The sequence below is a fragment of the Desmodus rotundus genome, chromosome 4, assembly GCF_022682495.2.
Source record: "Desmodus rotundus isolate HL8 chromosome 4, HLdesRot8A.1, whole genome shotgun sequence".
NCBI lineage: Eukaryota > Metazoa > Chordata > Mammalia > Chiroptera > Phyllostomidae > Desmodus > Desmodus rotundus.
Genome location: NC_071390.1, coordinates 116,858,188 through 116,879,487, shown reverse-complemented (window position 1 = coordinate 116,879,487; position 21,300 = coordinate 116,858,188). Strand labels below are relative to the sequence as shown.

Below are 21,300 nucleotides of genomic sequence, written 5' to 3'. Positions count from 1 at the left end.
TGAAAATGTGGGATTTAATAAAGCCACGCATTTTTTGTGTGAATACTTTTCCGACATACATCAAGTTCTAAAGTTCTGATGAGAACATCACTACGACGATAATATTACTCTAGACAATGCTATCCAATGTAGTGGCCGCCAGCCTCCACATGGGGCTCCTGAGCACTTCAAACGTAGCTAGTCCAAACTGAGATGTGCTATAAAGGTAAAATATACACAAGATTTCAAAGACTTAGCACAAAAAAATAATGTAAAATACCTCAATTATATTTTACAATGTGAAATACATATTGATATAATATTTCAGCTACATTAAGATAAGTACACTGTTAAATCAATTTTACCTGTTTCTTTTTATTTTTGTAATCTGGCTACTAGAAAATTTTAAGTAGTATACATGGCTCATAAAATATTTTGTATTGGACAGTACTACTCCAGAACCGCTGCTGAGAGTGGTGCCTTCCTCTGTTGTGGTCCGCCCCGGGCAGCACCGAAATGTCTACATTTCTAAGGATCACGCGTTATGCTTTCTGGATCTGTTCTTTCACTTTTAGGTCAAATGCATGGCAGGGAACCTTCTACACAAGTACTTAAAAACTACAAGTTTAATATTTGTATTTATTTTTTAAATCCTCTTTTCTACATTATAAAGAAATATCGTCCCAAAATTTTTGAAAATAAATAAAGTGATAAAGAAGAATATCCCATCACATAAAGATAAACTTTGTTATCATATTTTGGTTTATTTTCTTCCAGTGTTTCCCCTGAGTTTATATACACATTTTTAAAAAGCAAATTAAAGATCACATTGTCTCTACAGTTTATTCTCTTCTTTTAAGTATTTAACATCGCGGTGTGTATGTTCCTGCCTCGTTAAGAATTCTTTACAAACAGGACTTTTCAACAGCGGCCCTTTTTATCGGAACTCACTGACTCTATCACGTTTTCCCCACTGCGCACAGCACCTCAGTGAACAATCCTGTTCCTCCTACAGCCCCGCGGGCCATCGTAGACAGCCAGGAGTTTACACCCTCAGTAAGGTAACGATAAAAGTCATTACCTGAATATTTAAATGTGCGATGAGCTTTTCGTTGGATTTGTTTCTGGTCTCCAGGGAGAGGATGTCCGAGGCGCGGCCGCCGTCCAGTGCAACCGACAGCCGTTCTATCTCCCTTTCCCTTAGCTCAATCTGAAGACATACGGTCATGGTATCATTTTAAAAAATTTAGTTTTGAGCCAAAATGATTAACACTGAATAAACATTTGGTTATACTTCCGTTTTCTTATGTTGAACAGTGTATATGAGATTAACATCCATATATGTACCCCCACGTTTATGAGACTGTGACATACATATATGTGGAGCAAAAATAAAAAACACAGAAATGTCAACATAAGAATTGTCAACATAGCTTTCATAAGCATTTCAATTAAACACATTCTTCCTAATTCAGTTTTGGGTTTTTTTTTCCTGCTCTAAGATTAGCATATTTATATAAAAAAAAACTGCTGAGTATTGAAACTGAGTCTGAATTACTTCCAGTGCTTAGTTCAATAACTGTAAAATAAACAAACAAATTTAAAACACAAAGAAAAATGAATTGCTACTGAAACTCAATATTAAAAAGGATACAAATTGGGTGTGAATTTAATTAGTTATCTGTCATTTAGAAAACAACAAATGTATAATCAAAAAGATCACTGTCAATCATGAATTCACACTTACTTGTCAATCATGAATTCACATGCAAGAACTTGGAAAAACCCACACACATTCAAGCTTTGGTTTAAAAAAAAACCCCAAAAAACAAAACTGAAAATAAACACCAAGCATTCAATTCACCAATTCTCGAGCACAGTTCTAGGTATACAAAGATAAATAAAACATGGCCCCTGACTTTCAAGAACACAGCTTTACAGTGCAAACTAGCAAGTAAACCAATAATCACTGTGTAATGTGACTAAGGTAGAATGTTTGTTAAGGTAGAATAAAGGAAATAGGCATATGGCATCAAAGTAGTTAAGGGAATGAAGTGATTCATTCTTCATGATATGTGTACAACTGTGGAAGTTAGTGCACGTCTTACAAAAAAAATTATGCTCAGAGAAGTTATAAATTGTGCTGTGAAGGGGAGGAAGGATGTTCCAGGAGTGGCACAGAGCATAAAACAACATGGTGTGTCTGAAGGAGCAGAAACGGCTCGGTATGACTGGACTGTAATGTGCAAGGAAACCAATGGTTGGGGATGAGTCTGAAGAATTGGGCAGGAACTAATCATGATCAACACTGAATATTTAGCCAAGGAGAAAAGATTACTCTCAAATAAAGTAAGAATTTGAAAGAATAAAACCAGAAACAGGGAAAAGTGCTGTAGGAATGCAGGAGAGATGAGCAAGGACTAAAATAAAACAGTGGGATCGGGGAGGGCAGAACAAATACCTGTAAGGAGCGCTCAGGCAGGAGAACTGATGGAACTGGACGAGCAGTACGTGAAGGACAGAGCACGAGGTCTGGAAAGACTACAGAATGTTGGCTGGGCAGACGGTGACGCTACCAAACACAGGAGGGTATGCAGGAGGAAAAACAGATTTGAGGCAGAAGACAGTTCAGCACTAGGCAGATGAGTAGGAAGAGCCTTTATCCAAGTGGAAATGGCCAGTATTAAGCTGGATATATGGGTCTGGAGCTCAGGAGAGATTCAAGCCTGAAGTAGTTTGGGGGAGGCATCAACATAAGGCAATATTTTAAATCAAGAAAGTGGGTGAGACCACCGGAGAAAACATACAGGGACAGTAGAAAAGGTCAAAGACAGAATCCTGGAATACAGTAATATTTCAGGGTACGGGTAAAGGAAAAAAAACAAAGAAAAAAGAAAACCGAAATAAAATGAAGTCATGAAAGGGTTTCAATGAGAAATTATCAATAATGTCAAATACTACAAAGTAGGTCAGGAAAGTAAAGACTACATGTACCTTTTTGGATCTAGCAATTAATGTCACCAGTGTCATTAACCACACCGATTTATGTAGTGGGGGCCGGGGCAGGTAGGGAGAAGCCAGACTACAATAGGTTGAGGAGTGAGAAGGAGGTAAAGAAGTGGAGACAAGAGTAAGATGCTCTAGAAGAGCTGCAATGAAGAGGAAGGAGAGTTAAGGGATTTATTTTTAAGGGATGGTAGTGATGACTATCATTAATACCTTCTCCTGTGACTGTTACGAAGCTTAAAAGAATTAATAATTATAATGTGGCCATATAAGTGTTTGGTGAAGAAAGAACAATCCATTAAAGCAAGGTCTTAAGGAGAAGAGAGGAAATGGGACCAAAAAGAGAAGCAAGAAAGACTAAACCTTACACTTGAAGAACATTATCCTACCCATTAAGTCTTGAGAGCCTGAGTGTGAATCCTGCTACTTTTAAAGGCAGAGATAGGAAGTTGAAACAAGGTGATATCCTGAGGAGGAGGGTATTATAGGTTGGGAAATAGTTTGAGAGAACAGCAAAATTTAGAATAGATGCTGAGAAAAACAGAACTCAAGGGGGAAAGAAAGACAGGCAGCAGAATGGACTTAGTGGAGACTGATAACCGCAACAGACTGGCAGTTTGCATCAGAACAGTCAGGCTGTTTTCTCCAGATACCGCAGCCATCTGGCAGACGGTGAAGACTGGTGGGTTTACATTCATAAAGTACTTCTTCAAAAGAATGTGATGAAAACGTGATTAGAGGTTAAAAATACCAATAATATTCCATTCATGTGCATATTTGATATTATAAACATCTCTCCTTAAGTTAGTTTTTTGGCTGACATTACTATAATTTTTCTTTTAACTCCATTTTTATCCAAATAATCTTCAAAGTACTTTACGAATATAAGAGTTATACCAACACGTAAGTTAAATCTATATTTCATGTGCAAATCACATCACTCCAAAAAAATGCAGAAAATGGAAAACGTGTTACCCAATTTAAACTTCAGTAAGCGTATTAAGAAAGGAAGCCCATAATTACCCAAATCAGCATTTAGTCAGGACACCAAGGGGAAGTGTGAGAGAACAAAGGTCGTGTGGCTGTGACCTGTGTCTGTGTCTATCAGCTCCCCCACCTCTTCTGAAAGATGTGTTATAAGACACTATTTCTTGTAAGGGAAAAAACAACACAAAAAATATAGCAACAGAGGAGTAACTTTCAAAGAAACTTACGTTCAAAATGACAAAACTTATAAGTTTAGAGTAAAAAAAAAATTAAAAGACCATTATAAAGCACTGCATACTTTAATAAAATATCTCCTAGATGAAAACAGTAATAGAGTCATAAAATTATATATAAGTAGATGATTCACCTAAAAGAAAAACAAAATAACAAAACTAAATGAAAAACTACTATTCACCTAAATGAATAATGTAGTGAATAGACTAGAATTGCTCCAAAGCCGTCTAAGCCATTCCAGCTATTAACAAATTAACAAATTAATGAAAAAAGATAAAAGCTGTATAAAAACTCAGTATCAGTAATATCAAATGTAACCAATTCTATTTACAATCCAAGTATATCCATCTCGACCCTTCCTATGCAAATAAATAAAAATCCTACCTGCTTGTTGTAATCTCTCAGTCCGCTTTCCATCACTGCTAATTTTTCTTGTAACTGATGGACTTCCTGTTGAAGTTCTTGAATTCTGAAACACATTTATAACTAATGCCAGTATACTTTTGTTAAGAAATACAAAGTAATAAGAAATAAAACTAGATACGTTCTTTTATAAATCCTCTACTTTCTGTTTCTCAATGGATTATGAAGTGTTGTGCCATGCATAGAGAATATGCAAAGTTAATTTCATAAGAACAGCTGAAAAAAATGAGTGGTAAATAATTTAAAACTCAGACCTACTTACTGACTTTTGATCCTTAGGACAACTCTTTCAGATGCTGCTGCTAATTATTAGGTTCAGAAAATTGAGGGTATCCAAAATTCATAAGATTATTAAGTGAAATAAAGGTCTTACATGAGTTTTCTGACCCTGTATTTTATAATAAACTACCTACCCTATAATCCTGGAAAGAAGAAAAATATTGAGAAATCCTACAATTTCCCAAGTAATTATAGCAAAAAACCTGCTACTCTTTTCTGGCACTTGTTAATTCTAACCGAATCAAGATTTATCCCAATTACCTGAATCCTACAATTGCCCAAATGTATTTGTATTACATCCAATCTTTTCAAGCATTAACATATATTATACAACCACTTTCATACTGGAAAGGTAAAGCCTGAGGCCAGGTCTGCTTTTAAGAAAGATTTTCCATGGGGTGGAGTAAGAGAGGCTGGACACAGCTTGTCGCTGCTTATTACTGGAACCAACATTTTCTACTAATCTGGCTTTCGGAGAAGAGTACATACGCAATTGCACTCACATTTATGCACAAATGACTGAATGAAAACACAACATGCATGTGCAAATTAAAACAAACAAGATAATCAAGAGACTAATGCCACCTACGATGGTTTGATAGAAAAGAAAAATGAAAAGGAGAAAGATAAAGACAGAAAACGATATATATATGCGGCCAAAAAACTCCTTAAATACTACTAACACATTGCCTAAGAAGCCCTAGATTATAACTGCAATGGAGGAACACAACCTATTTCATGGTTAAGGTCAGATAACTACATAAATACAGGTACATAATATGTGTGAGGATACTTTAGCTAAGGGATCCTAATGAGTACCTCAACCAAAGCACCTTTTTAGATTGTTACACTGAAATTAATAAAATGGAAAAACTGCCCCATATTCTCTACATGACGTCAACATTAACAATTATCTGCACTGCCTCCAGTGGTGTGTTCCATATCTGAAAGTGTGTCTCCAGGTATGGCCACAGCTGTCACTAGAGCTCTCTTGCTCCTCCGAACCCCTTCTACTTCTCTCAGTGGCATCTGAGTATTTCTCTCGTCTCACCCTCACTACCAGATTGCAAACTTCTCTAAAGCGGTGACACCATCTTACTCAATTTTATATCATGCCCAACACACTTGTATCATGCCTTCCCTTGAAAGCTTAACAAAGTTTTAATTAGAAGGAAATTTACATCTGATCCGAATTTAAGCAAATACAAACATGAAGAGCTAAAGAATCACGAAGCGAGAATTTCAAAGCCAGTTACAAATCTATCCATGTCCATCAGCATTTGACATATATCTGAAGTAACAAGAGTCTTGGAAAATGTAACTTTACTTTGGATGATGAAACTAAACGTCAAAGCAACTCTACTGAAAGGTTCTAGATGGCACTAAACTGTTTTAAAGCAAATAGGGACAGAAACATGAGGCATCTGATCTATCTGTAACCAAAGTTTCAACACAAGTAAAAGCATTCTATATGCGGAATACATTCAGAAAGGTATGAACTGAGTGCTTGTGCAAAGTTCTCTGCTAGGCACCGGAGATACAGCAAGTAAGGAGACAAGAGCCCTACAGTCAAGAAATTTACAGTTAATCAAGTGATCGATTAACTCAAGTCAACAAAAAATTATGTAAGGTACCTATTATCAGCCACTTGCAGGAGGTCTGCAATGTAAGGGTCATCTGGCTGAGGAACTGGATAGGAGGTAACTTCGGAAGGAGGGACTGGTTCGTCGATTTGCATACGCTGGCGCCTGAAAGCAATACTTCTTTTCTTGCCACCTAAGAGAACAAATGTGTATTTAAAAAAATTAAAAAGAAACAACCACTGTGTTAGAATTAAATATTCCAGAAGGTTATTAGCCTTTTTGTTACAAAGTATGCCTCCAGCTCATATTATACATGGATACATACATAAATACCCACCCTGATCTGACCTGTACATGATGCCTTCCTGAAAACCTCAACAGACGCGGTATGACACAAGGCTTATTTTCTGCATGCTTGGCTTGGCATGTGTGTCCAGCTTTAATCTGCTCTTTCAGTAGATGGGGACCAGATACTGTCAAGATTAAAAGTTGAGTGTACCTTGTGGCGTTTATTATGTGAGCTCAAGAAGCCACCACCAATAGAAAACTGTCAAACAGGGAGCTCAGGGCAGTGAGAACTGCCTTAGTACACATGCTCATTAAGCAATGCGAAAAGAGCAGATAACCGAAATTTTAAGTAGCAAAACTAGTATATAATGGAATGTCACCTGTAACATAAAACCATGCTATAACCTGAATTAGTGGGGAATGTTTTAATTAATTATCCTTAAAAACAGTAGGAGTCATTTCTTTCTATGAATGAATATATCCTGCCTTACTGCAAACCACATGGCTACCTTTTCCAGCATCTAACCAAAATTAGACAGGTACTTAAAAAACTCACGGATCCTCATGAAGAAAAACATAACCCACAACTCTGTCTTTCTTAGAATCTTAACAAATTTGGTCTACTCTTATCTCTCACTTTCAAGATGAAGCAACTGGCTCAAAAGTATTTAAATGACCTGCTTGTACTTATATACATATACAGGACAAATCATTTTCTTCTTCCCTTATCTACTGATTTTCTTCCTTGGGTGCTCCCCAGTTCTTTTCAATGAACTTCTTCTCCCATCAGTCCCTTAAATACAAACTTCCCTCGGGTCTTTAGTGCTCCTCTCTTCCCAGACTGCACAATCTCACTAGATTAATTCCTACCACATCCATAGCGTCAATTCCCAAGATACTGCAATGACTCCCAACTTGAATCTCCATCTGGGACTGCACTTCCACGAACAGATCTACATAACCCACCATACTAGAAATCTCAATGACCATGTCCCATGTAGCACCCTCAACACATGCAAATGTGGACTCCTGCTCCACCTCCCCCATTCTCTATCTTAAGAAATAGTACCATCACCCACCCACAAGTCACGTGAAACAGAAAGAATCCCTCTCACCGTCCAAGTCCACTACATTCAGTTACTATCTAGAGATCACGTCTCCTGAATCTCTGTTGAATCTGTCCCATTCTTTTCTCAGGAAACCAGATTACCCTCTTTTTTTCTCAACCTTCTAGTTACTTCTGAGTTCTTTCCCACTTTTCCCCATCTTTCCTGCCGTGGGCTCACAGTCCGCCTCTCCATTTCATTTCCTGCCATCTTGAGCTCCACTGATTCTTCTCCACCTAATCTGTCAACTCTCCTGAGTCTCCTCTCCACTCATCCTCAAGCACATAACGTGATTGTGCCTCGACTTTGCTGCCACTTAGAACTGTGCTAGCTTCTAGATCTTCAACTCCCTTCTGACCATAACCTTCATCTGACCAAATCACTATTGGTCCACACCATGCTCTTTAATCTCTCAGTCTCTACCCAGTCTCAGTGTCCGACACCTTCCTACGCCTCGTCACTTCTATAATCTTGATCCCATGGTTCATACATCTCAACGATCTTGTCACTAGTTTTGGACATTCTTCCAACCTTATGCCTAGACCACCATCAACTTGGATATGCCCCATCATTTCTTTTCTCTTTCTTGAGAACTACTGAGCATATGCTAAAAGTAGTAAAATAAATGAAGAAAGTATGTATTTTCCAAATTCTTTGAGTATAGATTACTTTTACAACTAAAATAATAACAATAGGGAAGAGAATTTAAAACAGTGGAAATAAAATCCTGGGCCCTGAAGTTAAACTTCTTACATCTAAGAAGCTATTATTATGTAAGTTTCTAAGCACAGGTAAGAAGCACCACCGGGATATTCGGAAAGAAATGAAAAAGTCTGTGTGACTACCCAAACATATCTTTTCATAAACCAAAGTCCAAGCACGAATATCCCAAGTCCTATTTCAGTCAACAGCGTAAGTGTCTCCCAAAGACTAGATGTACGTAATTTGTTTGGAGACGAAAGAGACTTACCTGGAGTTTGTACAACAGCATGCAAATTCTTCTCTTGAAGTTGTTGAATTTTTTCATTCTTAGCTTTACTCTCTTTCTCCAAAAGTTTGAGTTTGTGAACATACTGGTTATTTAGAAACTTCAGATCAGCTGTTTCACGTGCGCACTTCTTCAGTGTAGTTTTCAACTCTTAAAAGATTCAAAGACTATTTTACAGATCAAAAAATCTGTAAAATTTCTCCAAAATACAAGATTCACAAAATACAAGAAGTCATCAATTTGAAAGGCTCTACCTGATTCTTGTGCATGCTTTGTTTGAAAGGCTACTACCTTTTCTACCACTATCAACAAAACTGCAAATAAGTCATTAAGCACAAAAGGGAATTATATTTTTCTTCTGCTGATGAGCTTAATCTAAACCATCACTTTTGATCCAGTAAATAGGGTATGAAGCTAAGAAATTAGAATTCATGCCAGGTTTTGGACAGGGCTTTCAACTACATGAGAATTTATAATTTATAAAATATAGCCATATAATTACCCTTTTCCCAGTACTTTTGAAAATCACTTTATTGTACTTTCTAGCTCAAAGATGGAGTATTAAAGAATCAGAATGATATATCGCTTTTAACTCACTCAATCCTATTTTCAGTACAGGAAAAACAAAAGTTGTTTCAAGAGCAGTCCCTCAGTTCCAGCATCTAATCTGCTCTATAGCAACTGTAAATCTAAAAACTTAATCCAGATACAGTGTAGACAAACACAGATATGGAATGGAAATTTATTTGACTTCTCAGGAAATGTTCTTGCTGTTAGCAAGAAGATGATCACATTTTTTAATCAATAGTTTTAAAATTAAACTAGCCTTTCCTACATATAAAATGAAAAGGGAAAAATATGGAATTTAAAAAAAATCACAAAATTTTACCTTTAACGTCCTGGGCTGATTGTTCTCTCAGTTTCATTAATTCCAGGTATAATTCATTATTTTCCCTGCTCAATCTCGTATTTTCAAGTTTATAAGGCTCCAAGACAAAATCAAAATTGGCACTTTCTTTTTCAGCTTTCACAGCAGATAATTTTGACTTCCGAAGACTTTCTGTTGTATGAACTAGGTCACTAGAATTAAAGAACAGAAAACGTCAATACAAGGAAACATTCTATTAGCTTTCTAATAACTAAAAATATAATTATAAAAGGCTTCAATACGTTAATGCTAAGTCAACCCAAATCTAAAAACAGACACTAGGAGACTTTCAAGGTACCAGGAAGGATTAAAAAATTTCTAAAAACAAGATCCGATTGAAAGTTATACATTATATATATACATCGTTAGAATCATCTTGAATCTCCCCTCTCACTCATTCCCATGTCCTATTAGTCACCTGACCCTGTGGAATCTGTGAAACTTACTTGTTCATTCTACAAATATCTGAGTCACTGTTATATGCCAAGTGCCAGGTACACAACAAATAAGAATTAGTTCCTTACTTTGAAGAACATAGATCAGTGGAATATTTACTCCAGTGATATTTATTGAACAGAAGACACAATAAAGAATCCACTGTCATCATGGAGCTGATATTCTACTAACAGTTTGTCGGAAAGTTGTAATACTATGTGATAAACTCAACGAATATTTCAGTGCCTACTATTTGTTCAGCCTGTCCTAGGTATAGCAGTGATACAGCTAATCTCTAATCTCATGGAGTTTGAATTCTAAATGGGAGTCAAAAGGAAGTTTCCAATAATAAGAAGTAGTTAGCACAGACGTGACAAGAGTCCTGAGGACCATATAGCCAGCCAAGCACACGGGCAATGGAAAAGCAGAAAGGAACTTCACAGGCGGATAGAACAGCATACAGAGAGACCAGCGGTGAGAGTGTATGTATGTTTAGGGAGCTTCAAGTGCTCAATACATGGCAGATGAAGCTGCAGGGACTGGATCAGGGAGGGATCTCAGGGCCATACTGAAGACCACAAAATATTTTTCATCCATTGTCTCTTTTCTGTCATCACTTCTTATAGTCCTATTGCAGTGATTTTTAACCTTTTTCATCTCATGGCCCACATAAACTAATTACTAAAATTCCTCAACGTAGCAAAAAAAAATTTTTTTGCCAATCTGAAAAAAAATAGGTATAATTTTGATTCAGTCACACCAGATTACTATTACTGCATTGGCTGCTGTCATTTTTTAATTTAACAATCTAAGGGGAAAGAGGTCAGTGCCTCTGACTAAACAGTCAGGTACTGCATTTTTTAAAAGGTTTTATTTATTTATTTTTAGAGAGAGGGGAAGGGAGGGAGGAAAAGAGGGAGAGAATTATCAATGCCCAAGACAAACATCAGTCAGTTGCCTCTCGCACGCCCCCAACTAGGGACCTGGTCCACAATCCAGGCATGTGCCCTGACTGGGAATTGAAACAGCGACCTTTCAATTTGTGGGACGACGCCCAATCCACTGAGCCACGCCAGTCAGGGCTGGTATTGCAGGCTATAAAAACTGTGGCACACTCACTGAAAATCCTTGTCCTATTGCAATACCTAAGCAATTTCCCTGCTCCGGTCTCAAACCACAGTAATAGCGCTCACGTGGAAAACAAAATCACAAAGGATCTTTCCGTTAAGGTAACATATAACAGCTAAAGAAATGACTAACCACATGTTAGAGAACCATTAATATAATAGTAACTAAAGACCAGTGAGTGAGGCAGACACAGAACTCCCAATTATATCAGAAAATCACATTAAAAAACCTGTAATGCTATTCACAGGGAAAACCCTCAGAAATGTGTACTCTGGTTAGTACTGTGCAAATGGTGACCCCTAAATGTGGAGGCCCTGAACTGATGATGGAGTAGCAGAATCTAAGATGAACAGATGTGCTTCACATGATTTAAGGGCTTTTTGAAAACCTACCCATTGCTTTACTGAAGCATGAAGTTCAATCAGAAACCAGGTAAGTTGGATTAAGGATCATACAGGTTTAGAACTGTAGTCTCGTCTTTACCTGAAAAGTTTTTCTACCAAAGGTAAACACTCCACTGTCAGAGTCTGGCGGTATCCCAGCTGATCCAGTCTTTTTCTAATATTAATATACTTCCTTTCTGCAGCTGTAGTCATTTTGTCTTCCAAAACCAGCTTTATTCACTTCCAAAAATTAAAGGCCTAAAAGAAAAAGCGAAACATCCTTCTATTATTATAGCTATTATTATCATTTAGAGATTTTATTTATTCATTTTTAAAGAGAGGGGAAGGGAAAGAAACACCCACCTTGCCTCTCATACACCCCCACCTAGGGACAATGGCCTGCCACTGAGACTCGTGTCCCAACCGGGAGCCAACCTGGCAACTTTTGGCTTGCAGGAGGACGCCCAACCCACTGAGCTGCACTGGTCGGGGCTCAAGCTATTATTATTTCATGATAAGAAGAAAAGATTCTTTTAACAGGAAGCAATTACTTTTTTTCTCTTTAGGTAGGCAGACTTTAGGAATATGTAGATTGATTTAAATAGAGTACTTGTGATATTCTTATTGCTGCATTAAAATGAGTATCTGTTCATTAAACTGTATGTAAAAGTGAAAACAGTAACATTTCTAGAAGAAAATATCTTCCCAAGCTTGAGGTAGGCAGAGAACCCTTGGAGAAGTCTCTTTAGAAAGCACTAAACGTGAAAGAAAAACTTGAAAAATGTGACTTCATCAAATTAAAAATGTTTGCTCATCAAAATATTCCATTAAGAAAACAAAAGGCAAACAAAAGTGGGAGAACATGTTCATACTAACAAAGGATTTGTATAAAGGAATATATAAAGAACTCTTGCAATTCAACTCTTAATAAAGACAAATAGCCTCATAAGAGAATGGGCTAAAGACTTGAATAGGCACCTTGCAAAAGATATATGAGTGGGAATAATCATATGAAAATGTGCTTAACAGCATTAGTAATCAAAGAAATACAAACTAAAACCACAATGAGGTACAATTTCACTCATACTAGAATGGCCATAATTAAAGGTACAGTACCAAAGGTTGTCAAGGATTTGGAGCAACTGGAATCCTTACACTGTTGACTAGAGTGTAAAATTAGTAGAAAATATCTGGCAATTTCCTATAAAGTTAAACAGACTTCTACTATATAACTCTGTAATTCTATTCCTAGGTATTTATTCGAGGACATAAAAATAAGCATGTACAAAGAGACTCTACCAGAATATTCACAGCAGCTTTATTCATAATAGCCCAAACTGGAAACAAACTATATGTTTATCAACAGCAGGACAAATAAACTGTGATATATTTATACAATGTAATACTTCCCAGGAATAAAAGCAGAGGAACTACACATACATATTAACCACATAGATGAATCTGAATAACATTATCTGAGTAATAGAAGCCACCCATGCATACTCTATGATTCCATTTATAAAAAGTTCAAGAACAAGCAAAATTAAACTATGTAGACAGAAATGATAACAGCAAGTAGCCTGGAGCTGTGGAGGGGTGCAGATTGACTGGAAGGATCAAGAGGGAACTTTCTGGGGTGAAAATATTATACTGATTTGGGTAGAGGTTACACAAGTGTGCATATTTACCAGAGCTTTTCAATTAAGTACACGTAAGATCTGTGAGTTTCACCATGTAAATTCTACTTCAATTATCAAAAGCACACAGACATATAAGTGTCTCTATACACATTTTTATGCCTGTTTTTGAAAATATTTACATTTTCTATCAATCTGCCCTAAAATGTAGTTATCCAAACATCACTTCTTTAGAAACTTTGCTCTTTTCTAACCTTTGCCAGGAAAATAGTCCTAGTACTCTAAACCAAATAAAAACTTTTACATCTCTATCGTTCTTCATGACTTATAAACCGTGAATACATGAAAAATTTGATTCTCACAACTTCTGGGTCAGGCAGAGGAGGTCAAAGACCACCTCCCTATTCAAAGATGAGGACAGGCTGACTGACCCCCAAGAGAGCAACTTTCCCAAACCGGGGGCCAGGTGGGCGGGCAGTCAGGTCTCTCAGGTCCTGTCCAGCACTCTGGTTTCTGCATCACGCCACCTCGACTTACCCAATCTCGTGTACCTGTCCTTGATTACTCCGTTCTACAAATCTGGCTTTTTCCACTCTCCCTAACCTTTTCTTCTGAGTGGTGTCCCTTTGGACTTTCTAGGTTCCTTCCACAAAAGGAGCCTGACTGATGCATGGTGTTTCAGAGAAACTCCTGGAGACATCAGAGATACACCTGTCAAACCAAGAACTAGCAGGCCTTCGCCACTCAAACATTTCCTCTCTTTGGTACCAACTTTGGTTACCCAGAAATAATACTTCCTCACATCCTGGAGAGGGAAGGAGGGAAAGGGAGGAGGGGAAAGGGAGGGAGAGAGAAAAAGAATGATTGAATGTGAATTTAAAAATCATCAACAAAGAACAGATGAAAAGGATGAACACATATCCTCCCAAGGACAATGACGCATGTATTAGACATTCCTCCTCCATGGGGCTACTGTTTCCATCCCCTGCCCCGACTCCATTATCCAACACTGCGGCTATACTGAATGTTTCTAACAAAACAACTCAGAACGTTAGGTTTGGCGTCCCCCACGATACGCAAGTGCGTTTAGAACTATCCACCTGCCTAACTGGGAGGGGCGCGGGGAGGGTGACGTCTGAAAACTGGTACGTCTTGTTTTACTAAAGTGTCCCGGGCGTCTGTGTGCACAGGGGCTAAGTCAAATCAAAACACAGCTTTCAGTGAGGTTGTCTCGGCGTCCTTCCTTCCTTAAAATAGTTGAGACTGAAAGGTAGGATGTATTCCAAGGTGTGGGACGAAGATGAACAAATAGCCTTCGTCCTCAACTCTGGGGCATTTCTGTGTTTACAAAGAGCAAGTATGATTCTTAAACGAAGAGGGCATTTTAACTTAAGTCGACCCATCCGTCGGTACTGGCAGATCTGCACGGATAGCACAGACGCCCATGCAGAGCCGCACAGGAGGCAATCGGGGAGCCGCAGCAGCCCCAGCATGACCTCTGGATGCAGCTTACGGTCCTGGTTGAAGGGAAGTTGTGTCGGAACCGGAGCCTGCGGGGACTCTCTCCGCCCCGCCCTGCCGCGACCCACTTCCCCCGCGGCCGCGCGGCCTCGCTCCCGGCAGCGCCCGGGCCCGGCCCGCGGGGACCGCCTGGGAGGCGAAGGTGGCGCCGCCGCCCCGCCAGGTCCTACGGCAACCACCCCCCACCCCGCGGCCGGCCTCACCCGCAGCTCCGGCCGCCGCTCCCTGCGCCTGCTGTAGCATCGTCCTCGAGCCTGCCTCCCTCGTTGGCTGCTTCCGCCGCAAACACTGGCTCCGGCGCTAAGACAGTTTGAAAATGGCGCCGAGAGAGGATCCCAGCCGGTGCGCCGGAGGCGCCGCCGTTGCCTCGGTAACGGGAGCGGTAGACCAAGCAGAGCGCGGCGAGAGCGCGCCGGCGGCGACGGCGGCGACGGCGGCGCTGGGCCCCGGTGCCCGGAAACGGGTCGGCCGGGGCGGTGCGAGGCCACGGCGCCCCCAGGCGGCCAGCCGACTCAGAAGCTCAGCGGACGTCAGAGATGGCGTCCGCCTCTGGGCCTGACGTGGGCTTAAAACGGTTCCCCAACCCGGTTTCTGCAGAGGATTAACCTTCACGGGCAAGGTGGACACCTACTCACCACGTAACCTCCAGCTTAAAAGTCACATGTCTTTGCAGCTTTCCCCGCCAGCCATCCAGTACAGCCTTTGCTCCCACACCCAGGTCCCAATAAGGCTCCGTGTAGATCCTTATACGGCCAACCCTCACTTAGCCTGTTGACTTTAAGCAAAAGCATATGTAACGAAACCAATTCATCATAGGCTAATTGAAAAAACAAGAATTAAGTTCCTACTGCATATTCCTGGTCACAGATACATCATCAAACGTATAAAGAGAGACTCAAAACACTTCTAATATTAAACATTGAAATCAATGTGATCTATACACATATTTAAGAAAGAGTAATTAAAATAAGTAACATAATTATTTTCCAACCTGCTTATTCCCGTTCTGGGCAGCTGGTGGCCAGAGCCTATTACTGCAGCTCAGGGCACAAGGTGGAAACCCACTCTGAACAGGACGCCCTTCCAGCCCAGGATGCATTCACACCCACACCCACACCCACTCAGATAGGGACAATCTAGACACCCAAGTAACCCAAATTGCACATCTTTGGGATGTAGGAGGAAACCAGAGACTCGGAGAAAGCCCACACAGATGAGGGGAGAACAAACTACACAGACAGTGGCCCCAGCCAGGAATTTTTTTTCCCTCAACAATATGATAACAAAAGGACCTTTAACAAAATGATTTTATTGAAGGACCTGCTGTATCATAGAATTCATCTCATTAAAAACAGTTATTTGTTTATATAGCTTTCCCTGATGCCCCCAATTGTGAATTTCTTTAGTTAGAGATTATCTTATTCAGTTATGTTTCTTTAGCATTGACCACATTAAGCATTTGTGAATGGAATTAAATTTAAATAATCTGGTTTTGAAGAACATGCTCACATAAGGAAGTCACATAGTCAAACCCTAGAATTCTGTTTCTCTCCTGAAATTGTCTAGATGATGAGAGAGGAACTCAATTCCTTTCTATTTACTACTTTCTCAAGTGGGCCTTCCATTCTGAAAACTTACTGACTCTTTGTCTATCATGTAACTGTCTACAAGTTGTGAATAATTTTGTAGACATTCATATATTGCTTTACCACTTCTGCTTGGTGTGCCTTGTCTATTTTCCTGCCTGCCTTAATAAGCTGTTTCATGGAATTTCAAGGAGACCAAGGAGTTAGTTTCTGTAGATGGCTTTTGTAGTCTTGGAACATGTACAATTATTTTCTGCTGAGCAACAATTATTTTTAAAACAGAGAGCCATAAACAAATTAATATCATAGCAAAATGGCTATACAACAGCCATCCAGTCTAGATACCCTTTTGGCTTCCCTTTACCCCAAATACAAAGCACTCAGAAGATGTAAATATGAGATCCTTTCACAATTCTGGAGGCCAGAAGTCCGCAATTGAGGCATCATCAGGGCCGCACTCCCTCTAGGGGCTCTAGGGAAGAATCCTTCCTTGCTTTTTCCAATTTCTAGTTGGCATTCATGGCTTCCTTGGCTTGTGACCACATCAATCCAGTCTCTGCCTCTATTTCCACACTGCCTTCTCCTCTGTATCTGTCAAATCTCCTCTGTGTCTCTTGTATGAGCACACTTGTCATTGGAGTGAGAGCCCACTGGGATAATCCAGATGATCTCTTCAACTCTAGATCCTTAATTACATCTGCAAAGATCCATTTTTTTCCAAATAAGGTAACATTGGATGATTCTGGGGATTAGGGTGTAGACAAATCTCTTGGAGGGGCTACTATTCAACATGCCACACTCCCCTAGATCTTGACATTTTTATTTAGTTGGGGTGAGCAGGAAGGCGAGACCATGTTACATATCCTACAGAGCCTTACACTTGCATAAAGGTTTTTCATTTTCTGTTTTCTTCCTTCCACCCTTCCTCCTTCATTTCAGTTAAAAGCCAAGAATTTTCCATTTTTATTTATTTGTCTAGTTGTGGCTGGGGTAGGAGAGGGGCGGGAAGGCTCCAGGTAAAAGTGAAAGAATTCAGTGACATGTAAAAGCAGCACAGCAGCATATGAACTAGCATCTTCTTGGAAGCTACATTATAAAGCCAGCCTATAAGGCAAATATCACATATTATTAAATTCATACTTTTAAACACTAGATCACATTCTGAGGAGGAAGTTGCGACTGGCTGGTGAACAGCGCAGTAGCATTTTCCATTATTTAATTGTGATTTTCCTTTCGCCTTCTTTCTTGACAGAGCATTTCCTTAAATTTGTGTTAATACTTGTGATAAAACTCCTTTATATATTGTTATGGGTTGAACTGTGTCTTCCCCCAAAATTCATATGTTGAAATTCTGACACCCAATACCTCAGAATGTCACCTTTGGGAATAGGGTCATTGCAGATAAAATTGTTTAAGATAAAGTCACAGTGGAGTGGGCTGGGCCCCTAATCTAATATCCCTGTTGTCCTTATAAAAAGAATGGCATGTGAGGATAAAGGGACACAAAGAGAGGGAAGACAGTGTGAAGATACAGGGAGAGCCCCATCTGTAAGGAAAGGCCAGTAAATATTCCTAGCAGGCCCCCGGAAGTTAAGAGAGCAGCATGGAACAGATTCTCTCCGACTCACAGCCCTCAGGAGGAACCGGCCCTGCCGACCCCTTCTTGGACTCATCTTGGACTTCTAGCCTCCAGCAATGTGAGACAATAAATTTCTTTTGTTTAAAGTACCCGATCTGTTGTACTCTGTTCCAGCAGCCCTAACAAGCAAGTACATATATGTTTAGATGCCACTTGATGGCACAGAATAAATGGCACAGGAACTCATAAAAGAAAAAAAACCCTCTGAGGACAAGAACAACCACTCAAATTTTCATTGAGCAGATGGGACCTGGAGTTGAACCTTGAAGCAACCATAACTTGAATGCGTAAAGAAGAGGGAGAGGTCTGGGCGAGGGAGAAAGGAGAGGAGGTAATATGAGGAGCAAGATAGTGATGGGAAGCATGATTGCTTCGGTGACAACAAAGGCAGCAGTCTGTCTGATGGGCAGAGTGGCATAGATGACAAGACTGGAAGTGGAAAGGGACATCACATGACTAAGGGACTCCGCAACTGTTAGATTTCAGTGCTTGAGTTTTATCCACTATGTGACAGAGAATTAGTGAACATTTTGAAACAGGAAGATCACACAATGAAATTAGTTTGGGGACAATTATTCTGGGTGGTAGAAGGATGGATTGGTGAATGGTGTAGAAAATGTTATTATGTAGGACAAGAGTTAGAAGATTATTTTAATCATGAGATAAAGGTCTGAGGGAAATGTGAGAACTATTACAAAGGAAGAATGGGCACAGCATAGTGAGGGACCAGCCTCTGAGTGCAGGAGCGGAAGGAATCCAGGTGACTGTCGAGGCTTTGAGCTTCAGAGACTGAACGGTGTGTTTCCTGTTTCCGGGAAATGGTATTAAAAACTCATGCAGGAGTGTGCTGGAGGAGGAAAGGGATAAGGGGTAGATAGTAAGTTCAGTCTGTGATATCAGGGGTTTGAGGTGATATCACAAAAATGTCCATACGTGGCATAATCAGAGAGATGTTTGGTCCTTATCCCCGGTTCCTGGCACCAAGCTTCTAAGTCCTTGGAATTTTCTTGTGACAAGGGTAATAGGAAGGTCTTTTGTTCTAATTAGGTGATTCTCAGCAGGGCTCTAAATAGCTTCAGGATGGGGGTTAGAAAGACCAAGCTTTGGTTAGAATCTTGGATCTTTCAGCCTCACTCCCCAACCTCCAGAGAGGGGACAGGGAGATTGAGATAATCACCAATTTCCAATGATTTAATCAATCATACCTATGTAATGGACCATAAAAATCCTAAATGACAGGATTTGATGAATCTGGGTTGGTGAACATACCAAGGAACTAGGAGGGTAGAACACCTGGAGAGGGCATGGGAACTCCATGCTCCTTTCCCCGTACCTTGCTCGACGCATCTCTTCCATCTGGCTTGTATCCTTTGTATAGTACGTAGGATTAGTTAGTACTGTGTCTTCCTGAGTTGTGAGCCATCCTAGGACATTAACCTGAAGAGGGTCATGGGAACCCCCAATGTATAGCCAGTCAAAAGTACAGGAGGCCTGGGGCTTGCAACTGGCAAGTGGGAGGCAGTCTTGTGAGACTGAACCCTTAACCTGTGTCATCTGCACTAACTCTGGCTGTCAATGTCAGAGTTGACAATGTCAGTTTTGGACCAGTGGATGTCCTGAGAATTGGAGAAGCAGTTTTGTAAAAGACACCATGTGTTCGGTGTCGGGAATGGGGGAAACCCTCTCATTGGATGTCAGCAGTGTTTGAGTAAAAATAACTCACCAGGAAACACCTGGGTATAGCAGGTAATGTGTAAGAGAAACTTGAGAGACATGGAGACTATCTTCCAGGTTTCTTCTCTGTATTCTGTGTCCGGGTGTTAACTCGATTGTATTCACTGATTATCCTGTTTCTGTCTTTATTTATTTATTTTTATCCTCATCCGAGGACATTTTTTCATTGCTTTTAGTTGGGGGGGAGGGGACGGAGAGAGAGAGAAAAAGAAAGAGAAACATTGATGCGAGAGAGGGAAACATTGGTTGGTTGTCTTCTTGTGCACTCCCCGACTATGGACCAAACCCACAACCTGGGCATGTGCCCTGATCAGGAATCAAACCCGTGGCCTTTTGGCCTACGGATCGAAACTCCAACTGAGCCACACAGGCCAGGGCCTGTTTCTGTCTTTAGATTGTGAGCTTTTTACAGTACATAGAAGATTAATGTGTTCTTCTCTATACCCATAACCCAAGCAGAGTGGCTGGAGTTTAATAAAAGATCAAAAACAATGCGAATTGAAACAAGTTGAATTGAAGTGAACTGAACTGAATGAAGGAGGCCTTCTCACACCAAGACTAGTTAGTATGGCAAAGTTGCCTGCCTTTGGTGAGTAGCCCAGAGATAGGGCTAAAATGTCATTATTATTGCCGGCTAATTCAGGTCGTTTTATTTAAGCACCAGGGACTCAACCTCTCTGTTGCCACAGGAGCTTGGTTTGGCTGGCAACCTGATTATTACGGGCAGATAAGGAGGGTGGTTATGCTAGTTCCAGTCTGTCTGGAGCCTTGCGGTGGGGCTTCCGTAGTGACTTGGCTACGAAAGGCACTCAGGCTGCGTAAGTGATGAGATGTTATGCGAAGCTATTATTTAACAGCAGAGACAATGGAAAATAATTCTCAAGAAAGGATCCCCTTTAAAAGCACAATGCTAAGGCATCTTGATAACGTAGCAGTTTATTTTGTGTGTCTACAAAGACATCAGAAATTTTCATTTCCTAATGGTAGTGCAAGGAATTATACCTTTTAATCACCTTTTGCAGTCAGTAAGAGTAGAGAGAAGAGTAGGAACTCTGAATGAATTAAATGATTGATAAACAGTAATATATATATTTTTAAAAACTCCTACATGTCGAAAGTTCTGTGGTCAAAAGAGATAAACTTTTGACTAAAGGAAAAGCATTTACAACTATTATGGTAGCCCAAACATGCAAAGAGCTCCTGTAAATTGAGAGTGAGGTGAATAACAAATAATAGAATATATTAGGAAAATAATTTTTAAATGGGTAGAGCTAAAATCTGCCCCTCTGTGTGAGCAATTTGTTCCGAGCAATCAAAAGAATGTGAATCTTTTCCCTCACATATGTGGTGATGCCCCAGACCCTTCACCTTTGCCCACGCGACATGGACTCCAAGCTCATCACTTACCTGGCTTCCTCCTCTGGAGTAGAAACATT

At 39.9% G+C, this 21,300-nt stretch overlaps 1 protein-coding gene across 3 annotated transcripts in view; it reads right to left on the bottom strand.

Annotated features, from left to right (window-relative positions):
• The window catches only part of CEP135 (centrosomal protein 135), a 59,374-nt gene extending 43,993 nt beyond the window's left edge, over nucleotides 1-15,381 (bottom strand). For all 3 annotated transcript variants that reach the window (XM_053923136.1, XM_053923137.1, XM_053923138.2), the window contains exons 1-7: nucleotides 15,109-15,381; nucleotides 11,848-12,005; nucleotides 9,763-9,953; nucleotides 8,856-9,023; nucleotides 6,543-6,684; nucleotides 4,591-4,675; nucleotides 1,061-1,189 (exon numbers count right to left, since the gene is read on the bottom strand). In XM_053923136.1, the coding sequence (XP_053779111.1) occupies nucleotides 1,061-1,189; nucleotides 4,591-4,675; nucleotides 6,543-6,684; nucleotides 8,856-9,023; nucleotides 9,763-9,953; nucleotides 11,848-11,960 (828 nt within the window). In that variant the 5' untranslated portion in view covers nucleotides 11,961-12,005; nucleotides 15,109-15,381. The remainder of the gene's footprint in view (nucleotides 1-1,060; nucleotides 1,190-4,590; nucleotides 4,676-6,542; nucleotides 6,685-8,855; nucleotides 9,024-9,762; nucleotides 9,954-11,847; nucleotides 12,006-15,108) is intronic.
• Between the last annotated feature and the right edge of the window lie 5,919 nt (nucleotides 15,382-21,300).